This window comes from Phyllobates terribilis, unplaced genomic scaffold (assembly GCF_046119375.1).
Source record: "Phyllobates terribilis strain yellow unplaced genomic scaffold, ASM4611937v1 Scaffold_2__4_contigs__length_985480577, whole genome shotgun sequence".
Classification (NCBI taxonomy): domain Eukaryota; kingdom Metazoa; phylum Chordata; class Amphibia; order Anura; family Dendrobatidae; genus Phyllobates; species Phyllobates terribilis.
In genome coordinates this window covers 12,876,404-12,898,265 of record NW_027362762.1, presented here as the reverse complement: position 1 = coordinate 12,898,265, position 21,862 = coordinate 12,876,404, and the positions used below count along the sequence as shown (strand labels likewise).

The window sequence follows — 21,862 nt, the reverse complement described above, 5'->3', positions numbered from 1 at the left end:
CTCTGCTGCCCCCTATCATCCGGACAATTACATGATTAACTGACGATTGATGGAGGAGGCCGCAGGCTGTTTCCCCTAATATGCCAGTTATTGGGAAACTAACAGTGAGCATATGGTATATACACCTCCGGATTCCAATGCATGGAATACTTGTGTGCATATACCCCTGGTACGGTCACTGCTAACTGCCACAATAGCCCAAGACTGCCACCACCAATCGTTTATACAGGCCGATTGGACCTGGTTTATAAAGGCCAATTGGACTACCTGGTTTCAGGTAGCGTATGGCTTTGGGGTGCGGTTTACAGAACAAAAGGAACAGAACTATTAAATTTTATATTTAATCTAGAACGATAGACGGTGTTTATAAAAAATATACAAAAGATTTTACAAAGGGGACAAAATAATACAGAATATACAGTTACATAAAATAAAAAGGATCAACGAAAGACACTTACTGCGCTGCTCACAGAGATGATCGGGTTTAGTGAATGAGAGAACTTTGATTGGAAACGTCCAGTGAACAGGATCGTGCATACACCGATGAGCATCTCTCTACAGGGACACAGATCCTAATTTACCTTGACCTTTTATGAGCACCCGAGTTACCCCCACACACCCCCCGTGATGACCTCACAAGGGCCGGGCTGTGGGATATTCTCAGACCTTCACCCTCCACCCTCCTGGCATAAGTGCTCATTCCTACACCTGACTAGAACCATACAAATGACGAGAAGTGAAGGAGGCGACGGGCAGTCACCAGACACGGATGACGGAGGCGACGGGCGGTCACCAGACACGGATGACGGAGGCGACGGGCGGTCACCAGACACGGATGACGGAGGCGACGGGCGGTCACCAGACACGGATGACGGAGGCGACGGGCGGTCACCAGACACGGATGACGGAGGCGACGGGCGGTCACCAGACACGGATGACGGAGGCGACGGGCGGTCACCAGACACGGATGACGGAGGCGACGGGCGGTCACCAGACACGGATGACGGAGGCGACGGGCGGTCACCAGACACAGATGACGGAGGCGACGGGCGGTCACCAGACACTGATGACGGAGGCGACGGGCGGTCACCAGACACGGATGACGGAGGCGACGGGCGGTCACCAGACACGGATGACGGAGGCGACGGGCGGTCACCAGACACGGATGACGGAGGCGACGGGCGGTCACCAGACACGGATGACGGAGGGGGCGGGCGGTCACCAGACACGGATGACGGAGGAGACGGGCGGTCACCAGACACGGATGACGGAGGCGACGGGCGGTCACCAGATGATGACGGAGGTGACGGGCGGTCATCAGATACTGATGATGGAGGAGACGGGCGGTCACCAGATACCGATGATGGAGGAGACGGGCGGTCACCAGATACTGATGATGGAGGAGACAGGCAGTCATCAGATACTGATAACGGGGGAGACGGGCGGTCACCAGATACTGATGATGGAGGCGACAGGCGATCATCAGTTACTGATAATGGAGGAGACAGGCGGTCATCAGATATTGATGATGGAGGAGACGGGCGGTCACCACATACTGATGATGGAGGAGATGGGCGGTCACCACATACTGATGATGGAGGAGACGGGCGATCATCAGGTACATATGGGGGTCTCACCTCGTTACTGTGGACCCTCTGGTGTTTCAGCAGCTCGGACCTCCAGCGGTAGCTCTTTCCGCACAGGGTACAGGGGAAGGGCTTCTCGCCGGTGTGCGTCTTCAGGTGGGTGGTGAGGTGCTGCCGCTGGACGAAGCTCTTGCCGCACTGGGCGCACTGGTACGGCCGCTCCCCGGTGTGGATGCGCTCGTGGATGAGCAGCGACGTGTTGCGTCTGAAGCATTTGCCGCACTGGTTGCAGACGTATGGCCGCTCTCCCAGGTGGGTCCTCTGGTGTCGTGCCAGGTCGCTGCTTCTCAGGAACGTCTTGTCACACTGGGTGCAGGGGTGCAGCACTTCCTGCGCGGTGCGGCACGGGCTCACCACCTTCTCACAAGCTTCCCCATTGGGTTTTCGGCTCTTTGGGGTCTGAGCACCAGTGATGGCCCTCCAGTCATCATCTAAGGGGGGAGACAGAGAAGAAGATCAGCGGGGGGCACAAGGCATTAACATGGAGAGAGGAGGGGACCCTCCCAGCGTCAGCGGGATAACTCCCCCTCCTCCCCGGGTGTCATAGAAAATATTACAAATCTCTCTCTCTCCCTCTGAAATCCCTCTCACTCTACCCCCTCCCCTATACCATTTGCATCGGACAAGAGCTAGCAATCTAAGGAGCTGTCTCTATGCAAATGGCAGTACACACAAGAAGTGGCAAACTCAATTATCCAGGCTAGTTACCATACCAAATGGAGAGACATGGGTGACGAATAGACACCTTTGAACAGAGACTGAAAGGGACGGGAAACATCACGTTAAGACTTCAAAGGGAAGCAATCACACTACGTACAATAGCAGTGTCATTCTCATTTGCACACTCCTTTAATCACCAGACATCAAGCAGACTCATAGGCACCGACTGGAAATATGCAATACAGGAAGTTCTATAATTCTGATTGTGATGGGACACCTATGTTTAGCGGCAGGGTTAGCTAAGGAACAGTAGGCATATTTTTCCGTATCTGTGAGCCCTCCTGGTGAGCTGTAACGCAAGAACACAAAAATAACGGACAGCAGTCATGTCATGTGTGGTCTCGAAGTAAAGGTAACATCGCAATAAAAAAAGATGACATCACTTGCTAACTTCTGCGATCGAAGAAATTGGAAATTTAATAAAACCATGAAGGGCAGAGACGAGCCCCCATGAGGTCATCACAGGGGAGTGTGTGGACAGGGCCCCTCTTTGGCATAAAAGATCAAGCTGAATATAGGTCTATAATCATGCTGGGGGATACATATTTGTGTAAGCAGGGGTCCCGTTCCATAACAGTCCATTGGAGCGCCTCCCCTCCAGCTAAACTCAATCATCTCTGCGATCGGTCTAGTAAGTTTCTTCTATTAATCCCTTTTATTATGTGTGACTGTATACGTATTGTCCCCTAAACTCTGCCTCCCTTTTGGCATAAATATAAAATTTAATAGTTCTGTTTCTTCTGTTCTGTAATCGTTCCTCACCCAAAGCCATATACGCTACCAGAAAGCAGGCAGCCAATCAGACCTGTAGTGGATTTTATATCTTTTAAAAAACTAAACTGATTGGTGGTGGCAGCGAATAATCTTATTGGGTTATCGTGAAGCTGGCAGTGATCGTACGGGAGTGTATACACATATTCCATGCGTTGGAATTCGGAGGCGTGTACGCCATACGCTCACTGCTTGCTTGCCGATAACTTCTTAGTGAGTAATCGGGATCATGCGTGTGCATAAATCCCTAACACCGGGTTTCAGCAGCATTTCACCCCTCCTACCGCCTCCCTACTCTGCAGGTGTTAGCGGGACCCCTCCAGGGTGAGCAGTCTCTTCCTTGGAAGTCGGTGGGATCCCTCCCTTCCCAGGTGTCGGCGAGATATTCCCTCCTCCTTTAGTGGGCCGCAATTACCCGCTGGTGTCACCATCTCACCTAGAAAGTTTTCCTTCTTCGTCTTGCAGGTGGAATCGGCCACGGACAGAAGACCCTACAGAAAAGAAAACTGGGGTCACTGAACACACAGACCCCGATTCCTAGGCAGTCCCATGTAAATCAGACCTGAGTTTTCTAATGGACTGTGGCAATTCCCAGGGTCAGTACATGGGATGTGTTATTGCTTACACTCAGGGGCTGAATCTGGCTTTGTCCTCCTAACACAGTTGAGGGTTTGTTACAATGTAGGTATGAGCGATCAGTCTGGAGTCCACACTGATACACTGCATCAAACCCTCAGCTGTGTAAGCTGCCGTGTTACCTCCTCCTCGTGGACCTTCTGGTGTTTCGCCAGCTCGGACCTCCATCGGAAGCCTTTGGGGCACTGGCCGCACTGGAAGGGTTTCTCGCCGGTGTGCGTCTTCAGGTGGGTGGTGAGGTGCTGCCGCTGCACGAAGCTCTTGCCGCACTGGGCGCACTGGTACGGCCGCTCCCCGGTGTGGATGCGCTCGTGGATGAGGAGAGAGGTGTGACGGCGGAAGCTCTTGCCGCACACGTTGCAGATGTAGGAGCGCTCGTCGGTGTGCACCCGCTGGTGAGTGCGCAGCGTCCGCTTGTTCAGGAAGGTTTTGCTGCAGTCCGGGCAGGAGAGCGCCCGATCTGCTTTCTGTGCCCGCTGCCGCAGAAGCAGCCGTGCCCGCTTCCCCAGAGCTTTGCCCCTCTCCAGGGAGCACATCGCCCCTCCTGATGCCTCGCGCTTTCGTCGCCGCTTCCTCCCAGAGGATTCTGGAAAGTAAAGAGAAACCAATCAGGAGCCGGCAAACAACCATGAACCCCCCGACACACCAGGCACGAAGCGCTTACCTCGCTGGCCGCTCTCGGAGCCGCCTGCCGCAGTCTGGAAAACAAAGACAAGAAGCTATTCACACAGAGAGGAGCGCGAGCAGATATCAGAGGGTGCCGTGTGTGGCACGAGCTATGGCACCACGTCTATATATCCGCGGGGCACTGGGCAACACAGGTAAAGTGGTGGCACTATGATAAGGTTTCATGCACACAAGACAGGAGCTGCTGTTGATGGTGGGGGTGACAGGGGTCCGGGTACCTGCTTCTCCTCGTGGACCCTCTGGTGCTTCAGCAGCTCGGACCTCCAGCGGTAGCTGTTCCCACAGATGTGGCAAGGGAAGGGCTTCTCGCCGGTGTGCGTCCTCTTGTGGGTGGTGAGGTGCTGCTGCTGGACGAAGCTCTTGCCGCACTGCAGACACTTGTACGGCCGCTCCCCGGTGTGGATGCGCTCGTGGATCAGCAGCGCCGTGTGACGCCGGAAGCACTTGCCGCACACGTTGCAGATGTAGGAGCGCTCCCCGAGGTGACCCCGCAGGTGCGCCTTCAGCGTCCGCTTGTTGTAGAAGACTTTCCCGCACTCCGCGCAGGCGTGTATCTTCTCCACCTTGGGGTTACGAGGACGCCGGCGGCCCACACTCTTCTTCTTGGCTGAGGGGGTTGTGGCCGGAGGATCAGAGTCTGAGAAAGGGGAAACATAAGGTGAGGAGAGCGGCACCGACCCCTCGGTAGACCGGCGGCGATCTCTCTGGGGCTGGACACTTTCCAGTGGTCCAAGCACTGGCAGCCGTCCTCCCTCCGCCCCTGCTCTGTGCCCCTGCAGACCCTGTACGTGCTGCACGGGGCCAGGCGGCGCGCTCCATTCACATCATACGCAGTGGTATGTCCCGGCGCCGCTGCTCACCTGCACTGGTTGCTTCTCTGTCCTGACAGGTATCAGAGTCTCCTTGTTCCTCTTTAATGGACGTGTCAGCAACCTGAAACACAACACAGGCGGCTTATCCCGACATCCCGAGCGAGCGGAGGTTACACAAAGCCTGGCGGGACCGAAGAATCTGGGAGTTACCGGCAGGAGCCAACAACACCGGCCCACACACACACAGAAGCCCCAACGACAGACACCCCCCCAAAACCTCACAGAAACACACCCTACAAAACACTGAAGCCCCAACACCCATAGACAGACGCCTCAAACTCCCCCACAGATGCAAGTTCTTGTGTCGGGGGGCCGCGGCTTCACGATTGCAGGTTCTAGTCAATCTGGGGCTTGTCAGTATCCCAGGGAGCGACACAAGAGAATCACGAGACTGACCTCATCGAACTGAGCCGCTCACATGCCGGACCCCACGCACCATGCCCCTCATACACAGAGCCCCAAAAACATGGAGCTATCCATACACGGTGCCCCACACACACACAGAGGCCCCCGCTCCATAGCCGCTGACACCCACCTTTTCCTCACCCTCCTTGTGGATCTTCTGGTGTTTCGCCAGCTCGGACCTCCATCGGAAGCCTTTTGGGCACTGGCCGCACTGGAAGGGCTTCTCGCCGGTGTGGGTCTTCAGGTGGGTGTTGAGGTGCTGCCGTTGGACGAAGCTCTTGCCGCACTGCGTGCACTGGTACGGCCGCTCCCCGGTGTGGATCCGCTCGTGGATGAGCAGCGACGTGTGGCGGCGGAAGCACTTCCCGCAGACATTGCAGATGTAGGAGCGCTCCCCGAGGTGACTCCGCAGATGAGCCTTCAGCGTCCGCTTGTTGTAGAAGACGGTCCCACACTCGGCGCAGGCGTGTGCCCGCTCCGAGCTGCTGCCGTTTGTGCGGTTCAGAAACTTCATGCGGATCTTGTCCACGCCGTCTGTGAATGCCTTCCCCTCGGCGATGTCCAGGGTCTGGCCCAGCGGTCCTTCTCCTCTGGCCAGGGGGTTGCTGCACGCCACCGCATCCTCAGGGCACAGGGGTAAGTTACTGTCACAGTCCGCTGCCAGGCTGGGTGCCGGCTCCAGCTCCTCCGGGGACTTCTCACCGATCGCCTTCTCCACCAAACCTTCCCCTGTGAGAACAGAACACGGTGGTGAGAGGCACAGCTCAGTGCCGGGTTATTACGCTCAGTCATTCCGGTGATGACGACGATGTGATTCGCAGAGAGGCGCGCGACACTGTGGTGGCCGGGGTCCGCGATTCGCAGAGAGGCGCGCGACACTGTGGTGGCCGGGGTCCGCGATTCGCAGAGAGGCGCGCGACACTGTGGTGGCCGGGGTCCGCGATTCGCAGAGAGGCGCGCGACACTGTGGTGGCCGGGGTCCGCGATTCGCAGAGAGGCGCGCGACACTGTGGTGGCCGGGGTCCGCGATTCGCAGAGAGGCGCGCGACACTGTGGTGGCCGGGGTCCGCAGAGAGGCGCGCGACAACTGTGGTGGCCGGGGTCCGCGATTCGCAGAGAGGCGCACGACACTGTGGTGGCCGGGTCCGCAGAGAGGCGCGCGACAACTGTGGTGGCCGGGGTCCGCGATTCGCAGAGAGGCGCGCGACAACTGTGGTGGCCGGGGTCCGCGATTCGCAGAGAGGCGCGCGACACTGTGGTGGCCGGGGTCCGCGATTCGCAGAGAGGCGCGCGACACTGTGGTGGCCGGGGTCCGCGATTCGCAGAGAGGCGCGCGACACTGTGGTGGCCGGGGTCCGCGATTCGCAGAGAGGCGCGCGACACTGTGGTGGCCGGGGTCCGCGATTCGCAGAGAGGCGCGCGACACTGTGGTGGCCGGGGTCCGCGATTCGCAGAGAGGCGCGCGACACTGTGGTGGCCGGGGTCCGCGATTCGCAGAGAGGCGCGCGACACTGTGGTGGCCGGGGTCCGCGATTCGCAGAGAGGCGCGCGACACTGTGGTGGCCGGGGTCCGCGATTCGCAGAGAGGCACGCGACACTGTGGTGGCCGGGGTCCGCAGAGAGGCGCGCGACACTGTGGTGGCCGGGGTCCGCAGAGAGGCGCGCGACACTGTGGTGGCCGGGGTCCGCGATTCGCAGAGAGGCGCGCGACACGGTGGTGGCCGGGGTCCGCGATTCGCAGAGAGGCGCGCGACACGGTGGTGGCCGGGGTCCGCGATTCGCAGAGAGGCGCGCGACACGGTGGTGGCCGGGGTCCGCGATTCGCAGAGAGGCGCGCGACACGGTGGTGGCCGGGGTCCGCGATTCGCAGAGAGGTGCGCGACACTGTGGTGGCCGGGGTCCGCGATTCGCAGAGAGGCGCGCGACACTGTGGTGGCCGGGGTCCGCGATTCGCAGAGAGGCGTGCGACACTGTGGTGGCCGGGGTCCGCGATTCGCAGAGGGGCGCGCGACACTGTGGTGGCCGGGGTCCGCGATTCGCAGAGAGGCGCGCGACACTGTGGTGGCCGGGGTCCGCGATTCGCAGAGAGGCGCGCGACACTGTGGTGGCCGGGGTCCGCGATTCGCAGAGAGGCGCGCGACACTGTGGTGGCCGGGGTCCGCGATTCGCAGAGAGGCGCGCGACACTGTGGTGGCCGGGGTCCGCGATTCGCAGAGAGGCGCGCGACACTGTGGTGGCCGGGGTCCGCGATTCGCAGAGAGGCGCGCGACACTGTGGTGGCCGGGGTCCGCGATTCGCAGAGAGGCGCGCGACACTGTGGTGGCCGGGGTCCGCGATTCGCAGAGAGGCGCGCGACACTGTGGTGGCCGGGGTCCGCGATTCGCAGAGAGGCGCGCGACACTGTGGTGGCCGGGGTCCGCGATTCGCAGAGAGGCGCGCGACACTGTGGTGGCCGGGGTCCGCGATTCGCAGAGAGGCGCGTGACACTGTGGTGGCCGGGGTCCGCGATTCGCAGAGAGGCGCGCGACACTGTGGTGGCCGGGGTCCGCGATTCGCAGAGAGGCGCGCGACACTGTGGTGGCCGGGGTCCGCGATTCGCAGAGAAGCGCGCGACACTGTGGTGGCCGGGGTCCGCGATTCGCAGAGAGGCGCGCGACACTGTGGTGGCCGGGGTCCGCGATTCGCAGAGAGGCGCGCGACACTGTGGTGGCCGGGGTCCGCGATTCGCAGAGAGGCGCGCGACACTGTGGTGGCCGGGGTCCGCGATTCGCAGAGAGGCACGCGACACTGTGGTGGCCGGGGTCTGCGATTCGCAGAGAGGCACGCGACACTGTGGTGGCCGGGGTCTGCGATTCGCAGAGAGGCACGCGACACTGTGGTGGCCGGGGTCTGCGATTCGCAGAGAGGCACGCGACACTGTGGTGGCCGGGGTCCGCGAAACTCAATGTCTCATGCCCGGCTGAGAATACTGGCATTGACATCACTAGAACAGCGCTGCAGCAGCAGGTGGAGATGGACTATTGTAAATGGGCTTCGAAGTGATGAAGCAGGAGCTGCCCAGGAGTAGAGAAGCCCTTTAACCGGTCGCTGCTGTTCGAGGCTGTGCCGCCTCCTGATTAAGCTCTGGAAACCCGCACCACGACGGACAGAAAGCTGTAAGTCACGAAGCGGGAGGGGGCTGAGAAGCGACAACCTGCAGTGCCACTGTGTAAGATGTAACCACGTGTCAGACAGTGGACATCCCCTACCACCACTCCGCCCTGGCCGGGGCTCACCGAGGGATATCAAGGTCTCTGATGTCTCCTTCATCACGTTCCGGTACAGCTCCTTCTGCCATTCCTCCAGCTCCATCCATTCTTCTTTGGAAAATGAGGCGGCAAGATCGTCGAATCCCACGCCGGACTGGAGGTGGAAACCAGAACATTCAGCTCGGGAGCATCTGGGATCGATTCATCTGTCTGACGTGTCTGACTGCACAGGTCGGCCAAACAGCATTTACATGGGGCTGCGGATTGTCAGGTCTTGTCGGGACGTGCCTTGCGCATCGTCGGGACGTGCCTTGCGCATCGTCGGGACGTGCCTTGCGCATCGTCGGGACGTGCCTTGCGCATCGTCGGGACGTGCCTTGCGCATCGTCGGGTTCGGTCTGTCGGATATTGTTGGGATATGTCTGTGGATCGTTCGGTCTGGTCTGTCGGGTATCATTGCGAAGTGTCGGGTATCGTTGGGATGTGCCTGTGGATCTTTGGGTCCGGTCTGTCGGGTATCGTTGAGATGTGATTGTGGAACGTCGGGTCCGGTCTGTCGGGTATCGTTGAGATGTGATTGTGGAACGTCGGGTCCGGTCTGTTGGGTATTCTTGGGACGAGACTGTGGAACGTCGGGTCCGGTCTGTTGGGTATTCTTGGGATGTGACTGTGGAACGTCGAGTCCGGTCTGTTGGGTATTCTTGGGATGTGACTGTGGAACGTCGGGTCCGGTCTGTTGGGTATTCTTGGGATGTGACTGTGGAATGTCGAGTCCGGTATGTTGGGTATTCTTGGGATGTGACTGTGTAACGTCGAGTCCGGTCTGTTGGGTATTCTTGGGATGTGACTGTGGAACGTCGGGGCCGGTCTGTTGGGTATTCTTGGGATGTGACTGTGGAACGTCGAGTCCGGTCTGTTGGGTATTCTTGGGATGTGACTGTGGAACGTCGGGTCCGGTCTGTTGGGTATTCTTGGGATGTGACTGTGGAACGTCGGGTCCGGTCTGTTGGGTATTCTTGGGATGTGACTGTGGAACGTCGAGTCCGGTCTGTTGGGTATTCTTGGGATGTGACTGTGGAACGTCGGGTCCGGTCTGTTGGGTATTCTTGGGATGTGACTGTGGAACGTCGGGTCCGGTCTGTTGGGTATTCTTGGGATGTGACTGTGGAATGTCGAGTCCGGTATGTTGGGTATTCATGGGATGTGACTGTGTAACGTCGAGTCCGGTCTGTTGGGTATTCTTGGGATGTGACTGTGCAACGTCGGGTCCTGTCTGTTGGGTATTCTTGGGATGTGACTGTGGAACGTCGAGTCCGGTCTGTTGGGTATTCTTGGGATGTGACTGTGGAACGTCGAGTCCGGTCTGTTGGGTATTCTTGGGATGTGACTGTGGAACGTCGAGTCCGGTCTGTTGGGTATTCTTGGGATGTGACTGTGGAACGTCGAGTCCGGTTTGTTGGGTATTCTTGGGATGTGACTGTGGAACGTCGAGTCCGGTTTGTTGGGTATTCTTGGGATGTGACTGTGGAACGTCGAGTCCGGTCTGTTGGGTATTCTTGGGATGTGACTGTGTAACGTCGAGTCCGGTCTGTTGGGTATTCTTGGGATGTGACTGTGGAACGTCGAGTCCGGTCTGTTGGGTATTCTTGGGATGTGACTGTGGAACGTCGAGTCCGGTCTGTTGGGTATTCTTGGGATGTGACTGTGGAACGTCGAGTCCGGTTTGTTGGGTATTCTTGGGATGTGACTGTGTAACGTCGAGTCCGGTCTGTTGGGTATTCTTGGGATGTGACTGTGGAACGTCGGGTCCGGTCTGTTGGGTATTCTTGGGATGTGACTGTGGAACGTCGAGTCCGGTCTGTTGGGTATTCTTGGGATGTGACTGTGGAACGTCGAGTCCGGTATGTTGGGTATTCTTGGGATGTGACTGTGGAACGTCGGGTCCGGTCTGTTGGGTATTCTTGGGACGTGACTGTGGAACGTCGAGTCCGGTATGTTGGGTATTCTTGGGATGTGACTGTGGAACGTCGAGTCCGGTCTGTTGGGTATTCTTGGGATGTGACTGTGGAACGTCGGGTCCGGTCTGTTGGGTATTCTTGGGATGTGACTGTGGAACGTCGAGTCCGGTCTGTTGGGTATTCTTGGGATGTGACTGTGGAACGTCGAGTCCGGTTTGTTGGGTATTCTTGGGATGTGACTGTGGAACGTCAGGTCCGGTCTGTTGGGTATCGTTAGGATGTGACTGGATAGTCAAGTCCGGTTTGTCAGATATCTTTTGGATGTGCCTGGGGATCGCTGGTATGCCCGAGAAAAGTAAAGGTTTCCAGCTCCAGGTAAAAACACATGCATTTAATTAATTCATTTCAAAATGACATCCATGAGAAACCGGGTGGGGGGTAGATGAACAATGCAATGCGTTTCGAATGATCACAGATCAACCAGTAATAAGAGAGTATAGTAATAAATCAAGTTCACACATCAAGTGCACCTAAAATGTAGTTTATTAATATCATTAAAAATTCTAAATCTTCAAAACCCTCAAAAAAACAAACAAGAAAATACCAATAACAAAGGCCAGTAAAAAATCCCAGCCAATTACATACAGCTAAATGGGGAGGGGGCAATGCCGTGAGCTGACCCCTGATCTATTCCTGCCTATCAGCAGAGGTCGGCGTCCTCTTGGACGCAAATGGCGCCCCCGCTCCTCGGCGGCTTTCCCTAAAGGACCCTAGAAGGCCCTACACAGAAGAAGGTGATGGGAACCAAGTACAAATGTGAGGGATAAGTGAAGGTCGCGGTACTCACCAGCCAAGGTTTTAATGCTGGGTAGTCGCCCCTCCAGTGAGAGTGAGTGAGGGCGATTGTTCATTAGTATTCTGCACCTGTATTACCTCCTTCTAACAAAAGGGGGCCGGCCGTGTCCTGGTGTGCATTTTTTCTTGAAACCTTGGCTGGTGAGTACCATTGCCTTTTGCTATTTTCGAAAAATTCTGTCTATTGTTCTGGCTATGCTGTCTGTTTTTGACAAGTGAAGGTCCCAGCACCGCCCAGGACATCACAGCCGACTGCACGGTACCTGCAGCGTGCAGGTGTGTCAGGTATAATGCTCCGAGTGTTCCTCCTTGTTACATGACTCCTTTTTGTCCTGCCTTCATTAGATGTTCATAAAGAGATCACAGGACAGCAAATATGGGCAGAAGATTGAGGCAGGAATAATTATATCACTACGGCTTCTACCGATCAGCTGTAGTCATGACCGTGATGTCAGAAAGATGTCACACATTATCACACGCATCAGATGTGATCATTAGTCAAAAAAGAAGTGCCAAGGTCAAATACACGTGCAGGTGTGCGTCGCAGGTGTGCATCACAGGTGTGTGTCGCAGGTGTGCGTCGCAGGTGTGTGTCGCAGGTGTGCGTCTCTCCTGCAAATCAGCTCATCAGGAGCCACACACCATATAGACTAATAATACAGGGTAAGTAATGGATAGAAACCTTATCTTGGATGAATATTGTTGGCGTTCTCAGTAAGGTGCCTCGTGCTCCTCCACAATGCTGCGGTGGTGGTAATCAAGTGCTCCGTGCACCCCCAGGGACTAATATCCCACTGCTATTGGAGGTATTATTAAATGGCAACAAGCCGCACTATCCCCCACCTACAAGAAGGTCAGGCGAAGGACTGACCACTCTCCCTAATAAATCATATAGGTGATTGCTCACCTGTGTTTCATGGGCCACTCAAGGTCTCCTGGGTGCGAGGTCACTTGAAAGGAGCCCGTCATGCCAGAGCCTGGAAGCTCTCCAGGTCCTCGCTGCCTGTATCGCAAGGGAAACCTGGACCGCACGCTACCCCTGACTGCAGATGGACGCCTCAATGTGTGCGCCAGCGGAATCCGCCTCTTCACCAGCATTGGTGGTCACCGCTGACGCACTCCACCAAAGGAAGGCACCCGAGAGAGGTCTGGCACGCAAGTGCGCGTCATTCAGGGAGAGGACGCCCCAACCATTGAGCTGAACCCCCCAGAGGACGTGTCTCCCACAGAGTTCTGATGTGTATCAGGGGGAGGCTAGACACGGTGTAGCGTGTCACTCACCGCGCGGCCTCAGGTTGGGCTATCCTCCCAGAGCAGAAAGGGGTGGGCACACTGTCAATCATGCGGCTCACATCTAGGTACCTCTCCATTATATCCTATGGCGCTCAGGCAGAGGTGGCATAAATGTGGGCACCTCCTCTAAGGCGTTCAGGGATGACCAGGTCACCAGAAGAAGGTGGCACAGCAGGAGAGACGCTCCACAACACATAGTACAGGGTATAGGGGGGATCAGTACACCAGAGCAGCACCTGTACAGGTTTCAAGGGAAAGGAAGGGGAAATCTTCATCCCCAACTCAACTGTCCAGTTTATAAGGACATACACTACCGTTCAAAAGTTTGGGGTCCCCCAGACAATTTTGTGTTTTCCATGAAACTTTTATTTATCAAATGAGTTACAAAATGATTAGAAAATATCATCCAGACATTGACAAGGATAGAAATAATGATTTTTATTAGAAAGAATAATTTTCTCCTTCACACTTTGCTTTGGTCACAGAATGCTCCTTTGCAGCAGTTCCAGCATTGCAGACCTTTGGCTTCTAGCTCTTAATTTGCTGAGGTCATCTTGAGACATTTCCCCCCCCATGCTTCCTGAAGCCCCTCCACAAGTTTGGCTTGATGGGCACTTTTTGCACCATACGGTCAAGCTGCTCCCACAACAGCTCAATGGGGTTGAGATCTGGTGACTGCGCTGGCCGCTCCATTACAGATAGAATACCAGCCGCCTGCTTCTTCCCTATAGTTCATGTATAATTTGGAGGTGTGCTTTGGGTCATTGTCCTGTTGTAGGATGAAATTGGCTCCAATCAAGCGCTGTCCACAGGGTATGGCATGGCGCTGCAAAATGGAGTGCAAGTCTTCCTTATTCAAAATCCCATTTACCTTGTATAAATCTCCCACTTTACCAGCACCAAAGCAACCCCAGACCATCACATTACCTCCACCATGCTTGACAGATGGCGTCAGGCACTCTTCCAGCATCTTTTCAGCTGTTCTGCGTCTCACAAATGTTCTTCTGTGTGATCCAAACACCTCAAACTTTGATTCGTCTGTCCATAAAACTGTTTTCCAATCTTCCTCTGTCCAATGTTTGTGTTCTTTTGCCCATATTAATCTTTTCCTTTTATTAGCCAGTCTCAGATATGGCTTTTTCTTTGCCACTTCGCCCTGAAGGCCAGCATCCCGGAGTCACCTCTTCACTGTAGACGTTGACACTGGCGTTTTGCGTGTACTATGTAATGAAGCTGCCAGTTGAGGAGCTGTGAGGCGTCAATTTCTCACACTAGAGACTCTAATGTCCTTGTCTTGTTGCTCAGTTGTGCAGCGCGGCGCCCACTTCTCTTTCCTCTCTGGTTAGAGCCTGTTTGTGCTCTCCTCTGAAGGGAGTAGTACACACCGTTGGAGGAAATCTTCAGTTTCTTGGCAATTTCTCGCCTTCATTTCTAACAACAAGAATAGACTGTCGAGTTTCACATGAAAGTTCTCTTTTTCTGGCCATTTTGAGAGTTTCATAGAACAAACAAATGTAATGCTCCAGATTCTCAACTAGCTCAAAGGAAGGTCAATGTTATAGCTTCGCAAATCAGCCAAACCGTTTTCAGCTGGGGTAATATACTTGTGCAAGGGTTTACTAGGGTTTTCTAAGCATCCATTATCCTTCTTACACAGTTAGCAAACACAATGTACCATTAAAACACTGGAGTGGTGGTTGTTGGAAATGGGCCTCTATACACCTATATAGATATTGCAATAAAAACAAGACGTTTGCAGCTAGAATAGTCATTTACCACATTAACAACGTATAGAGTGGATTTCTGATTCATTTAATGTTAGCTTCATTGAAAAAAATGTGCTTTTCTTTCAAAAATAATGAAATTTCTAAATGACCCCAAACTTTTGAACGGTAGTGTATACTTTACAGCCAATACCCATCTGGGTTAGTAGGCAATAAAACAGACATTATCAGAAATGGGTCAAAGACATCGTATTCAGTGACACAACAGGACAACGTCCCCCAGGGAAGATGGGAACGCAAATAAAACGGCCAAACTGTAATTGATCATTCAGACCTAGTGGTTTAGTGCTGATCATCCTATAAATCCACTGAGCCGCCTTCTGGAGGATCCTCTGATCCCAGTTGCCCCCCTCCAGGATGGTAGGACCATTTCTACTACACTAAGTGTAAAGCTATTAAACCTCCCCCCATGCTGTTCCCTCACATGTTTGGAGACAGGGCTGGCCCGTGCATTGACAATGTCCCCAATGTGGTCTCCCACCCTCCTCCTAAGTTCACGTCTCGTTTTCCCCACGTATTCTAGTGAACAGGAGCGTTAAAAAAGATAAATCACACCCGAGGTGCGGCAGCCAGCGAGTGGTCGGCACTGGTAGGTCCGCTCATAAGTGAGACGGTGATTTTGATATATTTACACCTAAAAGGTGCCATTGCTCCTGTTCTCCAACCACGTGGGTGATTTTTTGGGGGAAGGTATAGCAACTATGAACCAATTGGTCCCTAACTGATCTCCCCCTTCTGAAGGTGATAGCTGGATGGGGGGCGGGGGGGGTATCAGATCGGCCAGTCCAGGGTCCGCCCTCAGGATGGTCCAGTGGTGCTCAAGAACCTCTCTCACCTCCCTTGCCCTGTCGTCAAAAGTACCGCTAATTCATAGGATCAAATTTATGTCCCCTCTCTCTCTCCTTTCGGTTTCAATAAATTTGCTCTTTCACATGATGCGGCGAATTTAAAGGATTCGTTTAGAGTCCCCATCGGGTAACCCTTATCCATGAATCTCTTACGAAGATCCCGGGCCTGGTCATGGAATCAAGGGAGTGAGGTACAGTTCCTCCTAACTCGAAGGTATTGACCCTTAGGTATGCCCTGTTTAAGGGCAGGGGGATGATGGCTATCCCGCCTAAGATTATACCCTCCAGCTGGAATAGCAAGTCGGAGGTATCTCTTATGTATGAGGGCAGCGCCACCAATAAGGGCCTAAGAATTTTGTCCATATAGATGCTGCAATTTTGAGAGCTGGAATTCATCCCTGGCACAATGGGACGCCGTCGAGCGGACGCAACCCCTCGAGAGGACGCAACCCCTCGAGCAGACGCAACCCCTCGAGCAGACGCAACCCCTCGAGCAGACGCAACCCCTCGAGCAGACGCAACCCCTCGAGCAGACGCAACCCCTCGAGCACTTTAGGTAGCGCATAGGAGGTCGCCAGCATGGGGAGCCTTTCATTCATGAAATTATATTCGTTATTGGAAATCAACTTCAGTCTAAAGGCCTCAGCAAGGACGGTTGTGTGAATAGTCCACAGTGGGATCCCGCCTAAGACCACAGCTGTAGTGATATAATTATTCCTGCCTCAATCTTCTGGCCATATTTCTTGTCCTGTGATCTCTTTATGAACATCTAATGAAGGCAGGACAAAAAGGTGTCATATAACGAGGACTCGGAGCATTATACCTGACACACCTGGACGCTGCAGGTACCGTGCGGTCGGCTGTGATGTCCTGGGTGGTGCTGGGACCTTCACTTGTCCCTCACATTTGTACTTGGTTCCCATCACCTTCTTCTGTGTAGGGCCTTCTAGGGTCCTTTAGGGAAAGCCGCCGAGAAGCGGGGTCGCCATTTGCGTCCAAGAGGACGCCGACCTCTGCTGATAGGCAGGAATAGATCAGGGGTCAGCTTACGGCATTGCCCCCTCCCCATTTAGCTGTATGTAATTGGCTGGGATTTTTTACTGGCCTTTGTTATTGGTATTTTCTTGTTTGTTTTTTTGAGGGTTTTGAAGATTTTGAATTTTTAATGATATTAATAAACTACATTTTAGGTGTATTTTTGCTGTGAACTTGATTTATTACTATACTCTCTTATTACTGGTTGATCTGTGATCATTCGAAACGCGTTGCATTGTTCATCTACCCCCCACCCGGTTTCTCATGGATTTCCGTTTTAACTGAATTTATTAAATGCATGTTTTTACCTGGAAACCTTTACTTTTCTTGGGCATTCATCACATTTTGATCAGAACATTTTCTGTGCACGAACCACCACAGGTGAGCTGGCTTTACTGTTTTATGCGACCGCTGGTATGTGCCTGTTGGGCATCGTTGGGTCCGGTCTGTCGGGTATTGTTGGGATGTATCTGTGGATCGTTGGGTCCGGTCTGTTGAGTATCGTTGGGATGTGTCTGGGGATCGTTGGGTCCGGTCTGATAGGTACCGTTGGGATGTGTCTGGGGATTGTTGGGTCCGGTCTGTCGGGAACCGTTGGGATGTGTCTGGGGATCGTTGGGTTAGGTCTGTCGTGTACCGTTAGGATGTGTCTGGGGATCGTTGGGTCCGGTCTGTCGGGAACCGTTGGGATGTGTCTGGGGATCGTTGGGTCCGGTATGTCGGGAACCGTTGGGATGTGTCTGAGGATCGTTGGGTCCGGTCTGTCAGGTACCGTTGGGATGTGTCTGGGGATCGTTGGGACCAGTCTGTCGTGTACCGTTAGGATGTGTCTGAGGATCGTTGGGTCCGGTCTATCGGGAATCGTTGGGATGTGTCTGGGGATAGTTGGGTCCGGTCTGCCGGGAACCGTTGGGATGTGTCTGGGGATCGTTGGGTCCAGTCTGTCGGGTATTGTTGGGATGTGTCTGATGATCGTTGGGTCCGGTCTGACAGGTACCATTGGGATGTGTCTGGGGATCGTTGGGTCCGGTCTGTCGGGAACCGTTGGGATGTGTCTGTGGGTCCTCACCTTCTCCGTGTGGATCTTCTGATGTTTCAGCAGTTCTGATCTCCACCGGAAGCCTTTTCCGCATTCTATGCACTGGAATGGCTTCTCGCCGGTGTGGGTGCGCAGGTGGGTGGTGAGGTGCTGCCGCTGGACGAAGCTCTTGCCGCACTGCGTGCACTGGTACGGCCGCTCCCCGGTGTGGATCCGCTCGTGGATGAGCAGCGACGTGTGGCGGCGGAAGCTCTTGCCGCAGATGCTGCAGGTGTAGAGCCGCTCCTCCGTGTGCGTCTTCTCGTGTTTCACCAGGTCGCTGCAGCGCAGGAAGTCTTTACCGCACCGCGCGCAGGTGTAGTTGCGCTGCCCGGACACTCGCCTCTGCCGCGGTTTGGGAGTTTTTCTGGACAAGAAGCCGCTATCATAGTCCAGAGATGGCGGCCCGTCCCCGATCTGGATCTCCTGCTCCACCGTCAGCTGCGTCCCCAGGTTGTAGTCCAGCAGGCAGTCCACCTCCACCGGCGGCTCACACTTCACCTCCACCTCCTCCAAAGCCTCCACCTTCACCGGCTCCATCCCCTTATCCTCCATGACAGCACGGCACCCCCTGCAGGAAGGACATCAGTGAGCCGAGGTGTACTGCAGTCACAGCCAGAGCTGCAGGCAGGGGTCCATCATTACACTATACTCCAGTCACAGCCAGAGCTGCAGGCACGGGTCCGTCATTACACTATACTCCAGTCACAGCCAGAGCAGCAGGCACGGGTCCGTCATTACACTATTATACTCCAGTCACAGCCAGAGCTGCAGGCACTTGTCCGTCATTACACTATACTCCAGTCACAGCTAGAGCTGCAGGCACAGGTCCGTCATTACACTATACTCCAGTCACAGCCAGAGCTGCAGGCACAGGTCCGTCATTACACTATACTCCAGTCACAGCTAGAGCTGCAGGCAGGGGTCCATCACTACACCGTTATACTCCAGTCACAGCCAGAGCTGCAGGCACGGGTCCGTCATTACACTATTATACTCCAGTCACAGCCAGAGCTGCAGGCACGGGTCCGTCATTACACTATACTCCAGTCACAGCCAGAGCTGCAGGCACGGGTCCGTCATTACACTATACTCCAGTCACAGCCAGAGCTGCAGACGGGGTTCAACATTACACTGTTATACTCCAGTCACAGCCAGAGCTGCAGGCAGGGGTCCATCATACCACTATACTCCAGTCACAGCCAGAGCTACAGGCACGGGTCCATCATTACACTATACTCCAGTCACAGCCAGAGCTGCAGGCACGGGTCCATCATTACACCGTTATACTCCAGTCACAGCCAGAGCTGCAGGCACAGGTCCATCATTACACCGTTATACTCCAGTCACTGCCAGAGCTGCAGGCACAGGTCCATCATTACACCGTTATACTCCAGTCACAGCCAGAGCTGCAGGCACAGGTCCATCATTACACCGTTATACTCCAGTCACAGCGAGAGCTGCAGGTACAGGTCCATCATTACACCGTTGTACTCCAGTCACAGCCAGGGCTGCAGGCAGGGGTCCGTCATTACACTATTATACTCCAGTCACAGCCAGAGCTGCAGGCAGGGGTCCATCATTACACCGTTGTACTCCAGTAATAGCCAGAGCTGCAGGCACGGGTCCGTCATTACACTATTATACTCCAGTCACAGCCAAAGCTGCAGGCACAGGTCCACCATTACACTATTATACTCCAGTCACAGCCAGAGCTGCAGGCACAGGTCCGTCATTACACTATTATACTCCAATCACAGCCAAAGCTGCAGGTAAGAGTCAGTCATTACACTATTATACTCCAGTCACATCCAGAGCTGCAGGCACAGGTCCGTCATTACACTATTATACTCCAGTCACATCCAGAGCTGCAGGCACAGGTCCGTCATTACACTATTATACTCCAGTCACAGCCAAAGCTGCAGGCACGGGTCCCTCATTACACTATTATACTCCAGTCACAGCCAGAGCTGCAGGCACAGCTCCCTCATTACACTATTATACTCCAGTCACAGCCAGAGCTGCAGGCACAGCTCCCTCAATACAATATTATACTCCAGTCACAGCCAGAGCTGCAGGCACAGGTCCGTCATTACACTATTATACTCCAGTCACAGCCAAAGCTGCAGGCAGGGGTCCATCATTACACTATTATACTCCAGTCACAGCCAGAGCTGCAGGCACTTGTCCGTCATTACACTATTATGCTATAGTCACAGCCAGAGCTGCAGGCAGGGGTCAATCATTACACTATTATGCTCCAGTCACAGCCAGAGCTGCAGGCAGGGGTCCATCATTACACCGTTGTACTCCAGTCACAGCCAGAGCAGCAAGCACAGGTCCGTCATTACACTATTATACTCCAGTCACAGCCAGAGCTGCAGGCACAGGTCCATCATTACACTATTATACTCCAGTCACAGCCAGAGCTGCAGGTACAGCTCCCTCAATACAATATTATACTCCAGTCACAGCCAGAGCTGCAGGCACAGGTCCATCATTACACTATTATACTCCAGTCACAGCCAAAGCTGCAGGTACAGCTCCCTCAATACACCGTTATACTCCAGTCACAGGTCGATTATTCCTTAGTGTTGCCCATAGCAACCAATCACAGCTCAGCTTTCATTCCCTATTCTGTGCTAGAGCAATGAAAGCTGAGCTGTGATTCGTCCTTTGTTGCCCATAGCGACCATTTACTTGCAGACTTCTCCCCCGTGTTCGACGCCTGCAGGGGGCGCTAGGGGGATCCTTCTCACCCGTCCTGCTGTGTCTCCTGTACTCCGTCCTCCCCTATGGAAAAAGGAATCAATAGTTCAGACTGGCAATCGACAACCAATCAGATCACAGCGCTCATTTCCTGGGGCGGGTCTGAGAATATAAGCAATAATCTGATTGGTTGCTATGGGCAGCGGCTTCCCGCGTTCTTAGGACCCTGTGCCTCCTCCCCGCTGCAGTTACCTGTTCGGCCGCTCCTCACATCCCTCCTCCTCCTACCAAGCTCCGGGCGCCGGAGTCTCGGGATCCTGGCAGTGACAGTGGCTGCCGTTCCCTCCTCCTGCTGCGGCCTCACCGGCCGAACCGCCCCGCCTACTTCCGGCGAACTGCGGCAGCTCTTAGCCGTGAGACTACAATGTCCGGCATGCCTAGCGTCAGAGGTGTTCTGTGAATGCATTACCCCGGACAACTGAGCTCGGATTTATGGTTCCGCTGGCAGTTAGCTGAGGTGACGGCAGGGGGCGCTTGACTACGCCACACACGTGACTGTGGAGGTGATTGAAGCTGATCCTCAGCCACAGCAGCACAGAGGACCAGATCGCAGGCCGGGGCCTGAGGCAGACAATTCATGCCTCTGTGGAGGAAAAATATATCTATGTACTATGTAAGCCAGTAGATAGAAAAATATCAGAGCGCAACCATCTCAGATGTCCCCGTAACAGCGTGCAATTGCCCCAGATGTCCCCGTAACAGCGTGCAATTGCCCCAGATGTCCCCATAGCAGTGTGCGTCCTCCTCAGATGTCCCCATAGCAGTGTGCGTCCTCCTCAGATGTCCCCGTAACAGTGTGTCCTCCTCAGATGTCCCCGTAACTGTGCGTCCTCCTCAGATGTCCCTGTAACTGTGCGTCCTCCTCACATGTCCCTGTAACTGTGCGTCCTCCTCACATGTCCCCGTAACTGTGCGTCCTCCTCAGATGTCCCCGTAACAGTGCGTCCTCCTCAGATGTCCCCGTAACAGTGCGTCCTCCTCAGATGTCCCCGTAACAGTGCGTCCTCCTCAGATGTCCCCGTAACTGTGCGTCCTCCTCAGATGTCCCCGTAACTGTGCGTCCTCCTCAGATGTCCCTGTAACTGTGCGTCCTTCTCAGATGTCCCTGTAACTGTGCGTCCTCCTCAGATGTCCCTGTAACTGTGCGTCCTTCTCAGATGTCCTCGGTAACAGCGTGCAATTGCCCCAGATGTCCCCATAGCAGTGTGCGTCCTCCTCAGATGTCCCCGTAACAGTGTGCGTCCTCCTCAGATGTCC

General features: G+C 54.7%; 1 protein-coding gene across 1 annotated transcript in view; it reads right to left on the bottom strand.

Annotated features, from left to right (window-relative positions):
- LOC141243168 (uncharacterized) overlaps positions 1-21,862 on the bottom strand; it is an 85,301-nt gene that overhangs the window by 9,272 nt on the left and 54,167 nt on the right. The window contains exons 12-22 of the mRNA XM_073668909.1: positions 20,798-20,999; positions 20,596-20,629; positions 17,828-18,407; positions 9,013-9,139; positions 5,868-6,466; positions 5,321-5,393; positions 4,679-5,097; positions 4,438-4,471; positions 3,896-4,359; positions 3,574-3,628; positions 1,638-2,077 (exon numbers count right to left, since the gene is read on the bottom strand). Of these exons, the coding sequence (XP_073525010.1) occupies positions 1,638-2,077; positions 3,574-3,628; positions 3,896-4,359; positions 4,438-4,471; positions 4,679-5,097; positions 5,321-5,393; positions 5,868-6,466; positions 9,013-9,139; positions 17,828-18,407; positions 20,596-20,629; positions 20,798-20,999 (3,027 nt within the window). The remainder of the gene's footprint in view (positions 1-1,637; positions 2,078-3,573; positions 3,629-3,895; positions 4,360-4,437; positions 4,472-4,678; positions 5,098-5,320; positions 5,394-5,867; positions 6,467-9,012; positions 9,140-17,827; positions 18,408-20,595; positions 20,630-20,797; positions 21,000-21,862) is intronic.